This window comes from Eptatretus burgeri, chromosome 10 (assembly GCF_056783735.1).
Source record: "Eptatretus burgeri isolate ZD-2024b chromosome 10, Ebu_testis_v1, whole genome shotgun sequence".
Taxonomy (NCBI): Eukaryota; Metazoa; Chordata; class Myxini; order Myxiniformes; family Myxinidae; genus Eptatretus; species Eptatretus burgeri.
The window spans coordinates 48,546,819-48,566,818 of record NC_140970.1 but is presented as its reverse complement, the minus strand read 5'-3'; the positions used below and the strand labels follow the sequence as shown (position 1 = coordinate 48,566,818).

Sequence of the window (20,000 nt, the reverse complement as noted above, 5' to 3'; positions counted from 1 at the left end):
CTAATGAGATGAACGTCACAGCTCCACTAATCACGTTCCGAGGTGAACTCGTGCTGCATAGCTTACGAGATGAACGTCACAGCTCCACCACTGCCGCCACCTCCACCAGAATCTTCCGCAAGCCGAAGTCGTCTCATCTCCAAGCTAAATACACTTTATAAAACCAGTTTATTTATTTATATTCTATTTTATTATCTTTGTACGGTATTATGTTTTGTATTATTTATTTATTATTTGTAAATATGTACATTTCTCATTTTTTTTTCAATTACAGTATCACCCTTGTGCATTCACCATGCCACCCAAGAAGAGCAGTCAAGCAAATAGGAGTAAGAGGAAGTCCGTGAGAACGACAATTGAGTTGAAGAAAGAACTTATCACAAAGCATGAGAGCGGTACGCGTGTCTGATCTCGCTGCCATGTTCGAGCTGCCGAAATCGACCGTGTGTGAGATTCTGAAAAATAAAGAAGCGATAAAAGTGTGAAAACCCGTCGTGAAGCGAACTCATTCAATGAACCCTCTGACGAACTCAGCATTTTTTTGTGAGCATGGTAGTGACGTCATGCTGCGTCAGCCAATCACTTCACCTCTTGATTCTCTCCCGTGGAACCGTGCGGTGAAAACGGCACATTTGTGTCTCCACAGAGTGTACTGGGATATAAAACACCATTTGGTGCTTCATGGTTAATTACATACCTCCACCAGGCTGAACAGTTTACGTTTTGGATTCCAATGGCCACTGATAGGCCGGAGCTGCATCCAGACTGATGGAAGAAGCGACAACGCTCCTGCTCATCCCCCAGGCTTGGAAAAAGATTCATGACCCAGAAAAGGTAATTTACTCATCTTATTTTACCTTAAACATGGGTAATTTCAGTTGAAAGTGTCTTGAAAGTGGGTTTTCTTGGGGTCCAGGAACGGATTAATTCACTTTCCATTATTTCTTATTTGGAAAATAGTTTTGGAATCCGAACAGCCTCTTGGAACGAATTAAATTCGGATTCTGGAGGCACCACTGTATATATATTATATATATATATATATATATATATATATATATATATATATACATACATACATATACATACATATACATACATATACATACATATACATACATATACATACATATACATACATATACATACATATATACACACACTTCTCGTTGTAAACAAGTCGCTTTGTCTCTTGCAATGGCAGCAGCATTACGCAGCCTCGTTCTCAGTGGAAGTGACGTCTATTGCATACTACCTCTAGTGGGGTTCCACTGTGCATGCTTAGAGGCATTTTATAACGTTAAAACGACCACCCTCCCCTCCCTCACCCCCCCCCCCCAAAAAAAAAATACATGTTGACACCCATTGCACTATTTCCAATAATACAGCATTGCCTCTTGGTTTTACATCTGGTGAATTGGACCTTCCCTCCAAGCAAAGCCTTCAAGAAAATGCTGTGAGGCTTCATTTGATAACAAAAAACAGCCATTCTGTATAAAGGGCCAATGAAGAACATCATTACAAATCTTTCAAATCCAGGTAGCATTGTCAAGCATAAATTACATGGCAAGGGGATCCATAAAATTACCAGATCAGCACCATCCAGTTCACACCAATGCTGCACAGGTAGGTCTAGGGCTTGTGCAACATGAGAGGAGCTCACACGGTAGCCACTCCACACTGGAAGACCGATCTTAACCGCATCCTCCTTGTGCATATATTGGGCTAAAGCTTCAACAAACTGCACACAGCAAGGGCATTTTTATTTTTAAGTCAAACTTCCAATTAATGGAAATGACATTTAGTCAAGTCCTGTTCAAGGATCAAGAATTATAATTTCAAACCCAATGCATTTATAACCTTCAAGCAAAGCTCAGTGCATCACTGTCATTACCTGCCAGTTGCGAGTAGGATCAGATCCAGGGTGTCCGGAATCATTCTCAAGCTGCCATAGATACACAGATCGAGACCAAAGACGGAGGCTCATGAGGCAAATGGCGATTTTGCTCTGTATGTGACTCACAAGGTGGTTCACACTCAAGTGACAGCCACCATCCAATACTTTAATGTAGGACAACTCTCTGTGAAGCACAAAAAATTAAATTATGCATTAATGTTAGGCATACTGGCAGACTTTCACGAGGTCTATGACAAGCCAATAGTGTTGGATATGAAGACAAATTACATATCTTGCAGACCTGTCAAAATTGTCATCCAGAGGTTCGTGAGCTGCTTCATAGCACTCAATCCGCTTGCGGAAATCTGTCATGGCTGCATCCCTGCTAAATGTGCTATAATCCCGGTTATTCAGTTTCACTTCCTGGATAAAAGACAGCAACATGTCTTGGTCATTCTTGTAAAAAAAAAAAAAAAAAAAATCCTTTCATCACCAAATGGCTTCACCATTCCCTAAGCGCAAACTTTGCAGACACATCTCACCAGAACAGATGTGGCATTACAAGCTTCGGGACTTGCACTGAATAAATTACAACAAAAGCAAGAATAGCTTTGCAATACTCGTCTCCTACTGGTCCCAATGAATGTTCAGGAGATAAAAATTTGGTTGCGTTTAATGCATGCTAGAGCAGATAGCAGAACCAAAATTAAGAAGAGACTGCATTTTCTAAGTCTAAAAAAGGGCATACTCGTAACTGTGAAAAATTTACGAAATGCCCCAAAACTCAAACTCGTTCTGTAACTTGTCCTAATAAAGCCACGTACCAAGTTTCAGTTGAATATGTTAAATGGTATGGGAGGGGAAAAATAAAAATATATTAAAAAGTCTAAAACCACAGGACAGTAAACCGAGAACCCCTCTGGTGATACCGGTAGGGGACCAATACCTGCTCGTCCCCTTGTGCCAAGTCATGCACTCGTTTAAGGTCTTGACATTATACAAAGGGCCCACTGCAAAACTAGACATCATCAAAAGAACGAGTAAAACAATCATGTAAAAAAAGCTTTAAAATACGAACGTATTCACCACAAGGTTTGCACACACCAAAAAATAAAATGCTTCAAATGCCATCTTGCAGTAAAATTGAGCAGATTAAAAATAAAAAAATAACCATCTCAGGAAAGCTTTTGTGTTCAGCAGCATTCATCTCAAAAGAAAAAAAACAAAATTAGTGTGAAAAGTCTACTGGATCCATGCACATGCAAAAAAATAGTTTAACATGTTTAACATTTTTCTTCATTCAAAAATAAAACTCCTGAACATGTCCATGTTGACATTTTCAGTGAAAAAAAACAAAAACAAGTGGGGGGGGGAGCAGAATTCCATCACTTTGCACAAGTCCAGTCCTATATACACCCAACTTAGAAAGAACTAGTCTTCCTGGTGAAGATTAGTCTTGATCTGCATCAGTGGACAGTTAGAAGGGATGGAATCAATGAGTCGTTAATCAAGGTATGCTAATCTCAATGTGTACCCAACTGGGAAGAAAGACTCCAAATTGCCATCCTCATTTCCACAATTCCAAACCGTATGCACTTCAAGCAATTTTGACATTCAAAGGAAAAATCGAACCATTTTCATAAATCAAATGACTACATAGGACCAAATGGTTCATTTTCTTTTTTATTTTCAAAAAAAGTTTAATACACACATACAAGGGAATACAAGGAAATCAGACAAGTGGAGGCCATTCAGCTCATCATGCCTAAATGACATCAACACCACACTAATTTATCAACACCAGATTCAAAGAAAATACAAAAAAATATATTTTTTTTGTTCCTCCTCATGGTGGGGGTATATATTTTTTACATATATTATCTAGTTTTTTTGTTTTTTATTTTAAAGTTAAAACATCAGAATCAAATTTCAAGCAGACAACAAAAATGCCACTATGGAATCTACATCATATTCATCTTACCATTAAAAAAAAACATCATAAAAAAACATAAACAAACTACAATCGGTAACGTCATGGTTAATAGTCCAAGAGCATTAGGGTTTAACCTGGACATTTTTGGTAACAAGCTGATTTTTTCAGGAAAGGTCCAGGAATGTGTGTGAAATAACATACTAAAAGTCCTCATGAATCCTCCTTGAGCGTTTTCCGCAATCCAAAATGGCGTCCAAAATGGCCGCCATTTCCTGTTTTTCTCATAATTTTGCAAGTAGGTTTACCTATAACACATTTTAAATGTCTACACATTTGTTTTGAAGTATAAGGAACTCAATACAATATATCTATACCAATAAAACTACTTGAACTAGTCCCAAAATCCAAAATGGCGCCAAAGATGGTTGCAATTTCCTGTCTTTCTCATGACCCTGTGACTAAGCTACCTCAATATGCACTTTAAATCTCTAAATATATTATGTCTTGAGAAATAAGGAACTCATTCAGATAATTTGAAGTACAAAGGAAACAATAAAACCGCTGAAGTTCTTTCTGAAATTCAAATGGTGCTCAAAATGTCCGCCACTTATCAACACACTGCTGTTTTAGCCTGTTTCAAGAGGCAAAGACATTCAAAACAAGATCATGCTAGAGATTCAAACCTCAAAAGTTTCAGATGAATCTTTACCTTACGCATGCACACACCGAGGTTGCATCAGTCATTGTCTTCATCGTCGGATGCTGTATCTTCAATGTTGATGTCCTCTGAAGTTGTGGTAATATCATCGTCGGCATCTATAAGAGTTGGTGCTGTATTGTTGCAATTGAGACCACTGCATTTACTGCACATTGAGGTACAAAAGAGCCCAAGTTTCTTGCAGCTACATGTCATGCTTCTGCAACCATCTGGTTTACACGCACATGCCACCATGTTCAGCAAAGTGTCGGGTGCAACAGCAATGTCTGTTTCTACCGGGGTAAGAGTCCCGTCCTGAAATCGTCAGCCCCATTCTGTTGGAGATAAGGAGTTACCCATCCATTCCTGGACGGTAAGATAGGCGCGATATGAATGTTGCTTTGCTGCAGCACTAGTTGGAGGTAGACTTTCTAGCTGAAAGGATGAACTCAGGGAACTGCGACCGATTGCCCGTTTGTATGCGATGTGACGGTAGTCATCAAGAGATTCAAAACTGCTGGCTCCATAAAGCTTAAGAATGAAGCCTTCCCCAGCTTTTTCCACCTCGTCATGGGTGCTTCCACTGTTTGTGAAGGTATCCAGCAAGTCGTAGTCCCGCTTCTTGTGCACCATGTTGAAAGCTTTACGCTTGCCCTGACGATAGATCGCAGAGACCGTGTCACATCCCGTCACAGCATGAAGAAACATCAAGTGATTTCTTGTGTCGCCTATGGCATGCTGAATCTCATGAATGTTGAAGACCGTGACTGGATTACTGCGGCATAGCATGTACACATCTGTGGAAGAGGTTGCCCGAGCAACTAGCATTACCAGTAAGTCTGTGTCCGTGCCAACGACAGCAACTGGCACATGTTCTGACTCTGCCAGTGCTAGTGCTGTGGAGACAGTCAGGGTGTCGGCATCTGCTTCTGCCTGGACTTTTGGAAGAACTCAAGAGGTCTTATTGGTACTTGCGTGCTTCAGCATCTCTTAAGATGTATTCTAATGAGTTCCTCATACTTCAAAACATATATGTAGACATTTAAAGTGTGTTTTGGGGAAACCTGCTTGCAAAGTTATGAGAAAAACAGAAGAGGCGGCCATTTTGGACGCCATCTTGGATTGCGGAAAACGCTCAAGGAGGATTTATGAGGACTTTTAGTATGTTATTCTAGACATATTCCTGGACCTATCCTGAAAAAAATCAGCTTGTTACCAAAAATGTCCAGGTTAGAGCCTATTTTGACCTAATGCTCTTGGACTATAAAGCATCAGACGGTTCAAAAACCCCGGCCAAGTCGAACCAAAGATTAAAAATGGTATGTGCCGCTTTCTCGCTTCACACTCAGCATTTAAAAAGGACAGAGCATGGACAAACCATGGGTTAGCAACCATTGCACAGGCCTGATGAGCCTAATTGACTCTTCCTGCAGAGACATTCTTTAGAAGGGAGGTCATTTTAAAACAACCCAAAATGGTGTTAAAATCTCCAGTTAAAAATAAATAAATAAATAATTTTTTTAAAGGTTAAATGGTAAATTGCTCAATCAGGGTTCCCACTTATTTTGAGATGTCTTTTTTAAGGACTTAAGGACTTTTAAGGGCTAAAATAACCCCTTTTTAAGGACCACATCCTAGAAATTCCAGGGGTAAATTGAGGTGAGTCACCGAGAAATTAACAAAAAATCTATTTTAATAATGAACATACAGAACACAGCAGGAGCTTATTCAGTCGACAAGGCACAACGCGCCACACAGCCAATTGGCAAATTCACTTCACAGTTACTGTAGAATCAGCCAGGAGCAGTCACAAGTTTCCAGATGGCAGCACTCTCAATGTTAATGTGTTGTTATGCTAAAATGTTGTTGTAGGTGCTGCCACCTGCAAAGTTACAGCAGCTCCAGACTGCTTCTACACTACAGAACAGTACATTGTTAGCCACATGTCATTGTAATATCCAATTAGGACATAGCAGGCAAGGATTTAGCCTTCTCCTCAGACAGATAGCTTATCATTCATTGCACCATGCAGAGTTTTGTAAGAGTTGCTGGTTGGTTTCGGCTTCTTCTTGCTTTCACATGCCTCAACAAATAACTTCAGGTGAGGCCACAATAGAATAACTCTGCTGCAGACAGGACCATTCTCAACCCACCTGTGCTTACAAAAATTGGCATGTCTTTACACCCAGTTACATCAGTAAAATCATCACGCCTGGCAGAGGTATCTTTACGATCGTCCATGAACGACGATCGTCCATGACGGCTCTCGCTATTGGCTCAGTCAAGGCACGTGACGAAATATCGCAAGTTGTTTTTTTTGTTTATTTTTTTCTTCTTCTTCTGGTGAAGACAAAACCTTAAGGACGTGGCTCTTGGACACATTTGTCCTTGTTTAGAATACTAGTGCGAGGAAAATGAAACACCCTTCACCAAATAACAGGAAAATCTGATTTTTATTGACTTTTGAACATTTTCCTGAAATTTAAGGACATTTAAGTACTTAAATTGTACAACTCAGAAATGTTGGACTTTTATGGGTTTTAAGGGCCCGTACGAACCGTGTCAATTGTGTATCTGTCTCAAGGTCAAACATCAACTTCAATGAAAAGAAAGCAGCTTTATTAAGAAAGCTTAGCAGAAAACTGGCAATGGTATTGCAACTGCAAGAACACTTTCAAAAATAAATAAATAGATAGAATAAACCCACATTACCTTTATATTGGCAGCAATAACATCCTGATCGTCACACAATGACTCAACAAAAAGTACCTGCAAAACAAGAGGGTGTGGGAGGGTGTCCAAGTTGATTTGTACCCATACACTGTTTATCAGCAGCACAATCATGTTACATACTTACCCATAATCAGCAGGTGTTACCAATTAACACTTACCAGTATCACAACTGCAATCAATACGATTTTAATCACAAATTATAGTCACATCACAATCACCCCCCCCCCCCCAAAAAAAGTATTTTAAAAGAATAATCGTTCTGCCATTAACTTTAAAGGTGAACACAAGATTTCGCATTTCAAGAATATATAAAAATTAAAATGCAATCTGATACATTTAGGAATGCAACAAAATAAAAGTTCTGAAAAAGGCCAAAACATTTATAACTAGAGAGGGAGCAATCGGTAGAGTGCAAAACCTCCGCCGCCAATACTGTTGGGTCGCTTAAGTGAACCTGATATCCTATTCATTGTCGGTCAAAACGGATCAGACTCTACTGAACTACGATTGAATAAACTAACCGAGATCGACGCGCATGTAGAAATGCCAAAAAAAAAAAAAAAAAAAAAAAAAAAAATCGAAATTTTTTTGAAAAAAAAAGTTGCAACATTTCTAAGTTTTTTTTCTCAAACAATTTTTTTTTTTGGTTGGAAATCACTTAAAACATGTAGAAATGCAAAAACAAAAATTCAAATATTTTTTCAAAATGGCCGCCATAGCGGCCATATTGGACTTTGGACCAAGTCCAAAATCTAATGGCATGATCCTTGGACCATACCCAATCCCCCCACCAAGTTTCGTCGAAATCCGTCCAGGAGTTTTTCCGTAATACTGTTCACAAACAAACAAGCAGTCATAGACTGGGACTTAAGAAATCGTCAACTTGACCTCTGACCTTGTCTAATAAAAGCTGTCTCTAGAGAAGGTAACAACGCAAATCAGAAGTTTTACGATGATTCTGTACCAAACCATCAAAAATCGAATGTTTGACCTCAGTGACCTTGACCTTTGACCGATTTTGACCAAAATCTAATCAGCACTAGCCATCACCCTTCTGAATCACGTGGTGTAATTTGACATTGGTAGCTTCTTCTGATCTTGAGTTATCGTGCCGACAAACAAACAAACACACAAACAAACACACAAACAAGCAGTCATAGACTGGTACTTACGAAATCGTCAACTTGACCTCTGACCTTGTCTCATAAAAGCTGCCTCTCGAGAAGGTAGCGACGCAAACCAGAAGTTTCTACGATGATTCTGTCCCAAACAATCAAAAATCGAATATTTGACCTCACTGTGACCTTGACAGATTTTGACCAAAATCTAATCAGCACTAGCCATCACCCTCCTGAATCACGTGGTATAATTTGACATTGGTCGCTTGTTCCGTTCTCGAGTTATCATTTTTTGAATGTTTGCCCTCACTGTGACCTTGACCTTTGACCGATTTCGACCAAAATCTAATCAGCACTTGCCGTCACCCTCCTGAATCACGTGGTGTAATTTGACATTGGTAGCTTCTTCCGTTCTCGAGTTATCGTGCCTACAAACAAACAAACAAACAGAAACGGAAGTCATCAATATACTTACGAAATCAAAAGATTTCGTAAGTAACAAACAAACAGACGGAACTGATCAATATACTTACAAAATCATTAGATTTCGTCAGTAACAAGCAGTCATAGACTGGTACTTACAAAATCGTCAACTTTACCTCTCACCTTGTCTAATAAAAGCTGTCTCGAGAGAAGGAAGCGACACAAACCAGAAGTTTCTACGATGATTCTGTACCAAACCATCAAAAATCGTAACATCGACCGAAGCAAAAATCTCCATTTCTCGACGCAATTATTTGATATTATTTTATCAAAGTCACAAAACCATAATATACGGCCATCCACCAACAATCTTTACATAATCCGACGGCTTAGCGAGTCAGGCATGCGACGATAACCTGTATTTGGATTAAAAAAAATGACTTTTAAACACCATCTTATCGAAAACACCGTCTTTTTCAGAGAACTGGCTTGGTTTAGGAACCATCCATCTTGACAATGTTTTATAGAATATGCACACCCTTGATAGGATTACTGAAATGTGAACAAACACCTTTAATTTGAGATCAGTTAAACCTGTACATTCTCTTCTGCCAAAAGTACAAGCAACTCGTCAATATTGCAAGAAAACCAAGATTGAGGCTTTGCTGACTCTGCTTCACTTTCCGTCCTGTTACAGGTGACTAGGAACGTGACATTACTGGATGAACACACTGTTCTACCTGCTGACAGGAGACGCAGGAGATGCAAAAGAAACCTGCAGAAACACATTTCGCGAGCCTGGACGAAGGTGGAGTTGCCTTGTGGAAAGCAGGATTTAGGCAGAAGCAAGCAGCCGTTTGCGATGTGAATGAGGCAATAGACAACCATTTATACTCGTCTCCATTAACAGTGTAGTCACACCACCGATAAATAATGGAAACAGCAGCAAAAGGTAGAAGCAAAAACCCTGTGCTGTTATTGTCTGACAAATCTAGGCAGTAAAAGTGCAGCGAGCCAGACACCTTGGCTCGAAACCAGACGGACAAATTTGAATCTTCATTTGCATCGATAGCATCATACTTCTGTGCATTTCTGTGAAGTGATATTCTCATTCTGAAGCTGTTAGATGAAAAATAAGAGATGGATGGTGGCGAGAGGTGTGGGATTGGATAAGGGGGAAGAGGGGGAAAAATAAAAATGAAAATAAAAATCAACGTCCGTGTTGTTCAACAGTATAGTCTATATGATGGCATGAAATATGTTGGTTGTTGTATTTTCACACAAGGGAGAATATGATGCCGATTCCACCCCGTGACAGATACGCCAACCATCATGGATAACCATGATAACCATGCTCTCCTCAGATGATGCGGCTGCCAAATTCAGCAGGATGAGGCGTGGAGTCGGACAGAACGGAGATGGGAGAAGAAATGGAGAGGATGAGAAAAGATGAAATGCCGACACCACAAGAAAGCCGAACACAACTCATCCAAACAGGATCATCCAGGTGGTGCCAGGGACATGGAAACACCTAGTGTCCCAGCTGGACAAGACAACAGACACCTCACGAGTTCAACTGACTCAATGATAGAGGAGTTCAACTCAGAAGCTGAATTTATAACATTGCCTCGGATAAAATAAATAAGAAAACAAAAAACAAAAAAAAAAACAAGAGTTAACATGATCAAAACTAGCTGCCTGTACAACCCAACATCCTGGTATACTGCTGGTCCTAAGCACAGATGAAGGATGATGGTGCACACGGCCAGCTCCCATGCCACGTAAAAAGCTATTCCTACAGAAACGGTCAAGGCATTGAATAAAATATCTAGCTGTAATGGAAGGAATAGCAACGACAGAGTGCACTGATGATGAGTAGAAATGAAAGCCCTCAGGAAGCTTCGAGTTGGAATGGCTCTTAATGGCTAAATACCACTAAAATAAGCCTGGTGTTGACTTAGTGGTTAGGGTGGTTGGCTGGCTTGGGATCCTAGGGTCCTGAGTTTGTGTCCTGTTTGCTGCTGAATAAACACCATGTGGGGTTGACTCAGCCTATCATCCTCCGAAAGTTAGCGAAAAAGAGTACTGGTGTACTGGTAGAGGGGAACAACATCAGCAGCACAGCCACGTTTCCAAGAAATGATAACTACCCAGAAGCTGCCATACGCAATAACACAGGCACTTTAAAATGGGCTGTTGGAATGTTAGAACATTGTACGAGCAATGTTAAGCCCAACAATTAGTTAATGAAATGGAACAATATGACTTGGATATACAGTAAGCCCTCCATATTCACGAGGGTTACGTTCCTGGAAAGCTTTACGAATGCAGAACTTGCAAATATGGATACCTTGGTTTAATGGGAAAAAGGGGGTTAGATTCCCAGGTCAGACTGAACATAAGGGAGGAAATTGTAAATGTTGAAGAACAATTATTAAAACAACAGGATACAGAACAGTGTGCTTTATCTATTTACGTTTGATGACTATGATGGGGAAGTCAGAAGGACAATTCCTTGGGAGAATTAGACAAGGGTGGATTGGTCAGTTTCTTCCGCCCCCTTTCCAGCAGTCACCTTCCCCACTCATACGATGCTTGGAGGCCATTATTAAGGGCAATTAATAAGCTAAAAATAAAATAAAATAATAAAAAATAATAAAAAAGCACACGTTCACAAAAGACAATCAAGAGGTGCAGCAGTGTTTGCGGTTCGGGAACTGTGAGAAGGAAGGACAGGCAGGCACGCCGGGTTGGCATGCCCACACTGCGCAGACAAATCAAATGCAGTACTGTGCAGTATAAACATCTGCACAACTCCCTCTCATGTCCCCAGTGTTGGTGGTAGGGTGGGAACAATGCAACTTAGATATGTATACTTGGAGTGGCTAAATCAAGATAGACAAGATCCAACAAAATTTCCATCGATAAGACAACTAATACACTCTGGAAGAAAAGATGACCTCCACTATCAAGGTGGAGCAATACTCCTGTCCAGAAAAGGAAACAAGGCACTGTTAAAATTGAAATCAAGGAAACGCTGATGACAGCATGATTTAAAACAAACCATGCAAAACCAATGCTACATGCCAACTGAGGATAATGAACAGAGTTTGAAGGATGGAATCGACCAACTTCAGAGGATTATGAATGGAACGCGTATGCATGACATTTGTATCATGAAGGGGGACTTGAATACAAAGACAGGATGATACTATGATCCGAGGGAAAGGACAATTGGATCACATGGTATTAGAGTGATGAACAATAGCGAGATGCTTTTGGAGTTCTGTTCAACAAAATCTTTTTGGAAGCACCCTCTCCCAGCACAGGAACATCTTCAAGTTCACCTGGACATCCTCTAATGGCAAAACATTTAATCAGATTGACCACATGATCAATAGCAAATGGCACAGCTCCATACATGTAAGAGTGCTTCGAGAAATGGACATCAGAAGCGACCATTTCTTGGTAATAGCAGAGATATGTGAGAAACTGAGAGCAGCCAGAAAAGACAATACGATTCCAGGAAACTGGAGGAGGAAACAGCAAGTGAACAGTTTCAAATTGACCTGAAAAACAAGTTTGACATTGGCAGAAATAGGGGGTATTGCGCAGGCGTGAGAATCAAAGTGTGTGCAAGTAGTTGTCAGCACAAATCTGGGGCCAGAAAGGAGGAAGAAGGATGAGTGGGTTAAGTAGGTTAAGGAACTGAAACAATCTAATGACAAACAAAAGATGGAATGCCTGAAGAATGAGGCTAAGAAAGCAGAGCTCCAGTAAAACCATCAAGAAAAGGATAAACAAGCGAAACAGAATGTATGAAAAGATAAGAGCATGGATAGATGCAAAGGCTGAATGGGCAGAAGCAGCTTCTTGCTTGGGAGACTCAAGAACTCTGTAGCAAATCCCCAAGTGACTATCTGGTTGAGAGTGCAGAAATGCCTCCTTACGAGTTGAAGGCAAGAATGGGAAAGCAATCATTTCAGATGATAAAACAGCAGATGGGCTGAACACTTTCACAAGGAACTTAACTAAATCACCGTTGATGATAAAACAACACGTGACTTGGATGCTGATACACAATCATTCCAAATTTTGCACACATACAGGTAGTACTCAGGGTCGGGTCAAGAGCACAAATAACTACCCCCTCGTGGGGGGGGGGGAGAAGACTTGCCAATGCTCGCTGAGGCAACAGGTATTTTGAGTCGACACAAATGCAAATGACAAGATAATAACAAAGAAGGGGAGCAGTATTAGACTGAAAATCAATACAAAGAAAACGAAACAGCTGGATACTGTAGATGCATTTTTATTATGATGGGTTTTTGGAGGTGATAAAACATAAATTGATGATAATTAAAACTTGATATTAAAATAATATATTAAACCTGAAATAAAATGCACTCAAATATGATATGATGTTTTTAAGTATGTATCCATTTGGAATTAACATAATTATATTTCTCCTCTGTATGGAAATATTAAAAGTGTGCATATTAAAAGTATAAAACCTGCATATTAAAAGTGTAAACAGGTTGAACTTTGCCAGTAAGTTGAATATAAAGAAGAATTCCCTGTCATGTCAAGCTATCTTAAGAATTTTTATAAAAGACACAAACAAGTTGGCATGTGGATTTAAGAAAATGTCCAGATGTATCCACAAAGTTCTAGTTGCTTCAAGATAATATATCTTCCCAGTTTTGGGAGAAGCAGACTGACTTTTTAATCGACATTAGATGGAAACCTGTTTTCATGGCCATTAGAGTTGGCGTTTGACGGCATTCTAGCATTCTGTACGATTAATATGTCTGCATTTGAATACGTGTTCCAACCATTTAATCAGGAGCTGTCTAAGAAGACTGAAGATAAGGTTCACCTGGAAATTGTCATGACCAGGCGAACTGGCGTCAGTGCCTGAAAATGATCAAAACTGTGTCTGACTGAAAACTATATAAAGACTAAGATTCTCCACTTGTATTGAGATTTCTGCAGTGAGTTTGTTTGTCCAGAACTTCCTGTGCACACATTAAATCTGTCTGTTTGTTCCATAAATGTTCTAAATTGTACTGACGTTGTGCAACTGTATCGACAATACCAATGAAGGCCGAGAGGCTATGATCAAATAATAACAACAATGACAAACGTTGGCACAGGAAGAGTCCCATTAGGCCCATCATGCCTCATGACAAACACCAGATACATGCAAGCTACCAACAAGTCCTGACAATATCAATGTACCCCTCTCTCCCCAATGCATCTAGGGACCTACAAAATTCCAATTTAAACCAACATACTCTTTCTGCTGCCACTACCTTTGTCAGGAGACCATTCCAAGCATCAACTAAAGACAGTGGCTGAGGGTGGTCTGTATGCGTTCGGATGTGCCCTAAGTTACTCTTCATTTTCTTTTAGAACATACCTGGGGGGGGGGGGTAATTAAAAAAAATATTTTAAGGGTAAATTTTTCTACCCGGCAAGAACGCGGGAATCAGTTAAATAGGCCACGCTCCTTTTTTGCACCAACGAAAGTAATGATGTTTATTTATTTTTTGCACCTCCTATCAATCTTCTTCTTCTTCTTCTTTCGGCTGCTCCAGTCAGGAGTCGCCACAGCGGATCATCCGTATGATCCGCATAGTGATTTGGCACATGTTTTACGCCGGATGCCCTTCCTGACAACCCTGGTCGCCTCTTACGACACAGGGATATGGTACACCTATTTTAACCAGGGTATACACCGGCCCAGAAAACTGGTACTCATTTCGCCGACCTCGGAAGGATGACAGGCTGAGTCAACCCCCTGGTGTATTAATTCAGTAGCCCAACGGGGCTTGAACTCAGGACCTTTTGTATCCCAAGCCGCTGCCCTAATCACTGCGCCAACACCAGGCTTGCACCTCCTATCAATATGCATATCAAAAGAAAGCTGGTGATGAGTAAAACACAACTATCATGTTTATAGTCAAACAGACAACTCGTATTCAAAAATAAATAAACAAAAAACTGTATTTGTGTTTTCAAAGGAGAAAGTACATGTTTTTAAGTGTCAATTTTCATACAACGACACGTGTCGACTGTGTACAATGCGCATGCTATGTCCATAGGTGGACAAAAAGCTGAACTATTTACAATTGGATTTCTACAGTCTACATCAATGTGTGTGCTTTGACATTTGCAAAATTAACAGCATGGGATTCCATGTTTCTTACAGTCACATCTGATTGTAGCACATTTCATGCAGATACAATACTGAACAAAGTCCTCAGGTATTAATCAGCAGAAACTATTTGGTAAGACAAGGTCATCTCCAACTTCATATCAAAATAAAGCTGGATCCAAGTTTCAGTAGTTTATATATAGAAAGTTCAGTAACCGATTAGTGGCAAAGAAAGCCCTCTCGGAATATGGCGCCTTGCGGCAAAGCTTGTTGAAGGCAGATGTGCAAGAGTTCCTCACTGTGGTGAAACAACCAGTATCTCAGTTCATCCATGGTTTCACAAGCAGATCCATGTTTCAGCACTTGTACAAGATACTCTTCTGCCTTTGAGTAGATTTCTTCAAAGTTAGGATCATTGGCATTCTTGCTAAACTCAGAAATGCAATTGCATTTGCTTTTAGAGCTGCACGTTTTGTTCCAAATTTGCTGGTTAAATTACAAAAATAGGGGCACAATACCCCTGGGCACTCACCAGGTGGTGGGTGGACAAGAAAACCGGGGAACCACTGGTAGGTGCGGATAACCCACAAAATATGCAACCGAGAAGAAAGTAAATACCAATGGATTTTTTTTTTATGCCATGAGGGTGTGTATCACAGGAAGAACACGACATATCCATGTGCATCTCAGCCACTATATGGATTGGTGTACAGTTAGTCCTCGCTAACCGGAAGTTCGCATATCGTAGTTTCGATTATTCGTAATTTAGTTTTAATGACCAATTTTTCAATTATCGCAAACATTTTATGCCTATCGTAATGTCATTGCAAGGAAAATAGCAAAAAAAAGTTTCAAACTGCCTGCAAAAAACAACAATCACACAGGATGCGCATAAACACACTTTCACTTTACTGCGCATGTACTGTACGCTGTACTGTACGTATTCTCTTCACGCTCGCCTGCATACCTTCCAGTATGAATCCCAAGCGACCCGCAAGTCTTTTGCCGAGCACACCTCGTTTCAAGCGACAACGAAAGGCTGTCACATTGAAGGTGAAATTGGATATAATTAAAAGACATGAACGAGGTGAAGGGACAACGGAAATCGGGCGCGCGCAGCAATCGCTGCATCGACTGTACATTCGATCGTTCAAAGTTCGGCAAAGATAAAGAAAATATCACAGATTGCGACCAGTTCGAGTACAACGACACTAACGAGAATGAGAGATGGTGCCATGCACAACATGGAGCGTTTATTATGTGTGTGGATAGAAGATCAAACTAAACGTCGAATGCCTTTATCTCTTGCTGTGATACAAGAAAAAGCGCGTAGTTTGTGGAACGATTTAAAGAAGAAACAGGAAGCTGAAGGAAAGGGTGAAGGCGCAGAGACCTTCACAGCTAGCCGAGGCTGGTTCATGAGGTTTTGTCATCGCGCCAACCTCCACAACCTGAAGTGTAGCGGTGAGGCAGCAAGTGCGGACCATGCTGCAGCATCAGAGTTTCCAGCAAAGTTGAAGAAGATGATTGAGGAGGGGGGTTACTCACCGAAGCAAGTCTACAATATTGACGAAACCGGATTGTTTTGGAAAAGAATGCCCTCCCGTACATACATCGCACGAGAAGAAAAGACTGCTCCAGGGTTTAAAGCAGCAAAGGACAGGCTGACCTTATTACTCGGTGGAAATGCAGAAGGGGATGTAAAACTCAAGCCGCTTCTTGTTTACGTTTCTGAAAACCCACGAGCGCTAAAGGGTTGCCTCAAGCCACAACTTCCCGTAATATGGTAGTCAAATACAAAGGCTTGGATGACTGGGGCATTGACCCACGATTATGTGATCAATTACTTCTCCAATCATGTTGAGAAGTACTCCAGGAGAACAACATTGACAACAAATCTTTTCTGCTTGTAGACAATGCTCCTGCCCATCCTCAGCAAATGGAAGACTGGTGTGAAAACGTGCAGGTAGTATTTTTACCACCAAATACTACCTCACTTTTACAGCCTATGGATCAGGGAGTTATTGCTGCTTTTAAAGCCCATTATGTTAAACATACCATGCAGCAGCTTATCAAAAAAATTGATAAGGACAAGCTATCAATCAAGGAGTTTTGGCGAACATACAACATAAAAAATGGCTTTGGAAAACATTAAGGATTCATGGGCAGAGGTGAGTGCCTCCACAATGAACGCTGTGTGGAAGAAAGTGTGGCCAGAGTGTGTCCACAATTTCACGGGGTTTGCTGATGTTCCGTTGATTACAAGTCAAATTGTAGACCTGGCGCAGGAGGCTGGTTTTGAAGAGGTTGACGAAGAGGACGTGGATGACTTACTGGAGTCTCATGCAGAACCCTTAAGCAATGAAGATCTTATGGAGTTGGAACAGCAGTGGGCTCTTGAGGAAGAAGATGCTGTGACACCTTCATCCAAGCATCTCACCATGAAAAACCTCAGCCAAATCCTCAGCTCGTTTGAAAATGCCATAGAATTTGTTATCGAGCAAGATCCAAATCTTAAAAGGAGCACTGATTTTAGCCGTGTTGTTAATGATGCCCTTTGTTGCTACAAGGAACTTTATGCAGCAAAGAAAAAGAAAGCCGTCCAGCCCACTCTCCATGCATTTTTCAAGCCAAAAGATGCAGCACCAACTCCATCCACCATCCAGGATGCTCCTTCAACCAGCTGCCAAGAGACCGTTCCCACTGGTGAAGAAAGTGACAGCACAGTGTCAAGTGAAGAGGGGGACGATTCTGCCACTCCTCAAGTGTGACTTGTCCACCGCAATCAACTCCGTTCCTCCAGCCTCGGGGTAAGTCGCCACGACTCGAGGAGTGCGTTTTGTTTATTTGTGTTTATGTCCAAAACATTTCGAGCCAAAAACACACCCCCCCTTTAACACATTGGTTTCTATGGGAAAATATGTTTTGTTTAACAGTTTCGCTTATCATAAGGTTTTCCAGGAACTCAACCCTTGCGAAAAGCGAGGACTTACTGTATATTGTTGTGGGCCGAGGGTTGGGCGAGAAGACCACGAGGTGGGGGAAGCTATCTCGGCTCCCATCAGACTCCCCGGAATTGTAGGCCGTTGAACATGGATAGTTCCGTGACGCGGCGGGTCGCTTAACCGACCGTGGACGCCAATACCTCAACCGCATGACCTAGGGTTCTCCCTTCTACGGGTTAATCAGGTTACCGAATTAGTCACGCTATTTAATTACCGGGGAACACCCCCTCGGTACGCCTTGTCCGAACCTGATCACTCTATCGGATCACTTTTCTGGATCGGATGCAGCCGAGCGACATTGCCAAGGACATACCAGCTAAAAGGAACAGATCATTGGGAATATTGTCCCAGCTAAACTAGGATTTGGACCATGCTGGATCAATGGAAGAAAAGACAAAAACGAGCAGGGAACATTCCCAATAATAATAATTTATTAACAATGGGCGAGGAATGGTATGTGGCACGATCAAGGTTTTTTGGGGTGTTTTGTGCAGAGATAGGGGAGAAAGACGTGTGGCGCAGCAAATAAACAAGCAACTTACAATAGCGGACACAGACTTAACGCGAAAATAATAACAATAATAATGATAACAATATCGACCTTCTGCAGTCAAACTTAAGCGGACAGGCACCAGGACACCACACACACACACACACACACACACACACACACACACACACACACACACACACACACACACACACACACACACACACACACACACACACACACACACACAGAGGGAGTATTGCAACAAGAAGGGAAAGGAGTCGAGGCTACGATCTCGGTACCTTTGTGTTTGATAGCACGACGCACCACCAATACGTTTCGGGGGGGAATGCTCAGTAGTGCGGCACTCGACGGTTGGCACGTCGTCTATGGCTTCAGCAGAGTGTGTGGAGACCATGTTCATGAAGGAGGGGCTTGAGTGGAGAAAGGGCGGAGTCCAGGGTGCGTGGATGGAGTGGAAGGCGGGACCCGGAAGGCGGGTGGGGTTAACGTCGTGTGGACGGAGACGAGGAGGCAGAGTCGAGGCAGCAGGAGGCGGGTCGTGGCGATATCGACGAGGGCGAGGCCAGAGCGAGAGTGCGAAAGAAGAAAGAGAAAGGCAGAGGGACTGCTCCAAGCTTTATAGGAATTGCAGCGCGCGAAGAGGGGCCACCCTGAAGTGAAACGTCATCACCTGAATCGAGCGCTCTAATTGGCCCCAACCCCTCATGTGGCCCGCTAACTTTGGCCGGAAACCGCCTCACTTCGTTTCCGGCAAGGTCTTTCCAGACAGCGAACATATTTCGCTCCGACCCCACGACATGACACGAATCGCCCACACCAAAATTGGCATGCGAATCGTCCCGCAAAACCCCCGGGCCATGCCCTGGCAACTGGCCGAGGGCCCCGCATGCCCACTCGGGTGTTCGACCAGCGCTGATCATTGCGCGCGCCAACGCGGCCCACACTGTACATTCCCCGGCTCGATCGCAGCTTCGCTGGCCAGAGACAAGAAGACGTTCATCATCCGTGGGGAATCCGCTGCTGCCAGCGAGGGCCGAAAGTACATCATTATGGATAAATCCATGCACGTTTCGCAAGCGGCGTACGTGTCTGCCTTCGAGCACATTCTATACAGTGTGCGAGGTTCAGCCAGTACGCACGTGGCCAGCGCCCATGTTAGCATGACTCCTCTGGCGTGTGCGCAGGGCGAACACCAACATGTGTTGGATATTGAGGTTGAAAAGGAACGCACTGCCTTCTACCTCGCACACTCTTATCCCGCCCAACATGGCGTGGAGTCGCCTTAATCGGCCTCCGTACACGTTTTGTGCAGCTTGAGTGTCATGCTGGCTGTGTATCCTGTGTTGTGAAAAACACCATTCGTGCAACCTTTTAAGAGGTATTCATTTGCATGCCATTTTAATGCAACCGGCAATCTTTCCCAGATCATCGGAAGCTCGAGTCGATAATCCCGCACGATATGACTCGCTGCACACATTGGGTTTAGGGCTCGCCCAGGAATGAGGGCTCTGCGCTGCCAA

At 42.0% G+C, this 20,000-nt stretch overlaps 1 protein-coding gene across 4 annotated transcripts in view; it reads right to left on the bottom strand.

Annotated features, from left to right (window-relative positions):
* LOC147018508 (6-phosphofructo-2-kinase/fructose-2,6-bisphosphatase 4-like) overlaps positions 1 to 20,000 on the bottom strand; it is a 94,061-nt gene that overhangs the window by 26,206 nt on the left and 47,855 nt on the right. For all 4 annotated transcript variants that reach the window (XM_085898208.1, XM_085898211.1, XM_085898209.1 and 1 more), the window contains exons 6-9: positions 7,240 to 7,296; positions 2,199 to 2,320; positions 1,895 to 2,081; positions 1,589 to 1,741 (exon numbers count right to left, since the gene is read on the bottom strand). In XM_085898208.1, the coding sequence (XP_085754334.1) occupies positions 1,589 to 1,741; positions 1,895 to 2,081; positions 2,199 to 2,320; positions 7,240 to 7,296 (519 nt within the window). The remainder of the gene's footprint in view (positions 1 to 1,588; positions 1,742 to 1,894; positions 2,082 to 2,198; positions 2,321 to 7,239; positions 7,297 to 20,000) is intronic.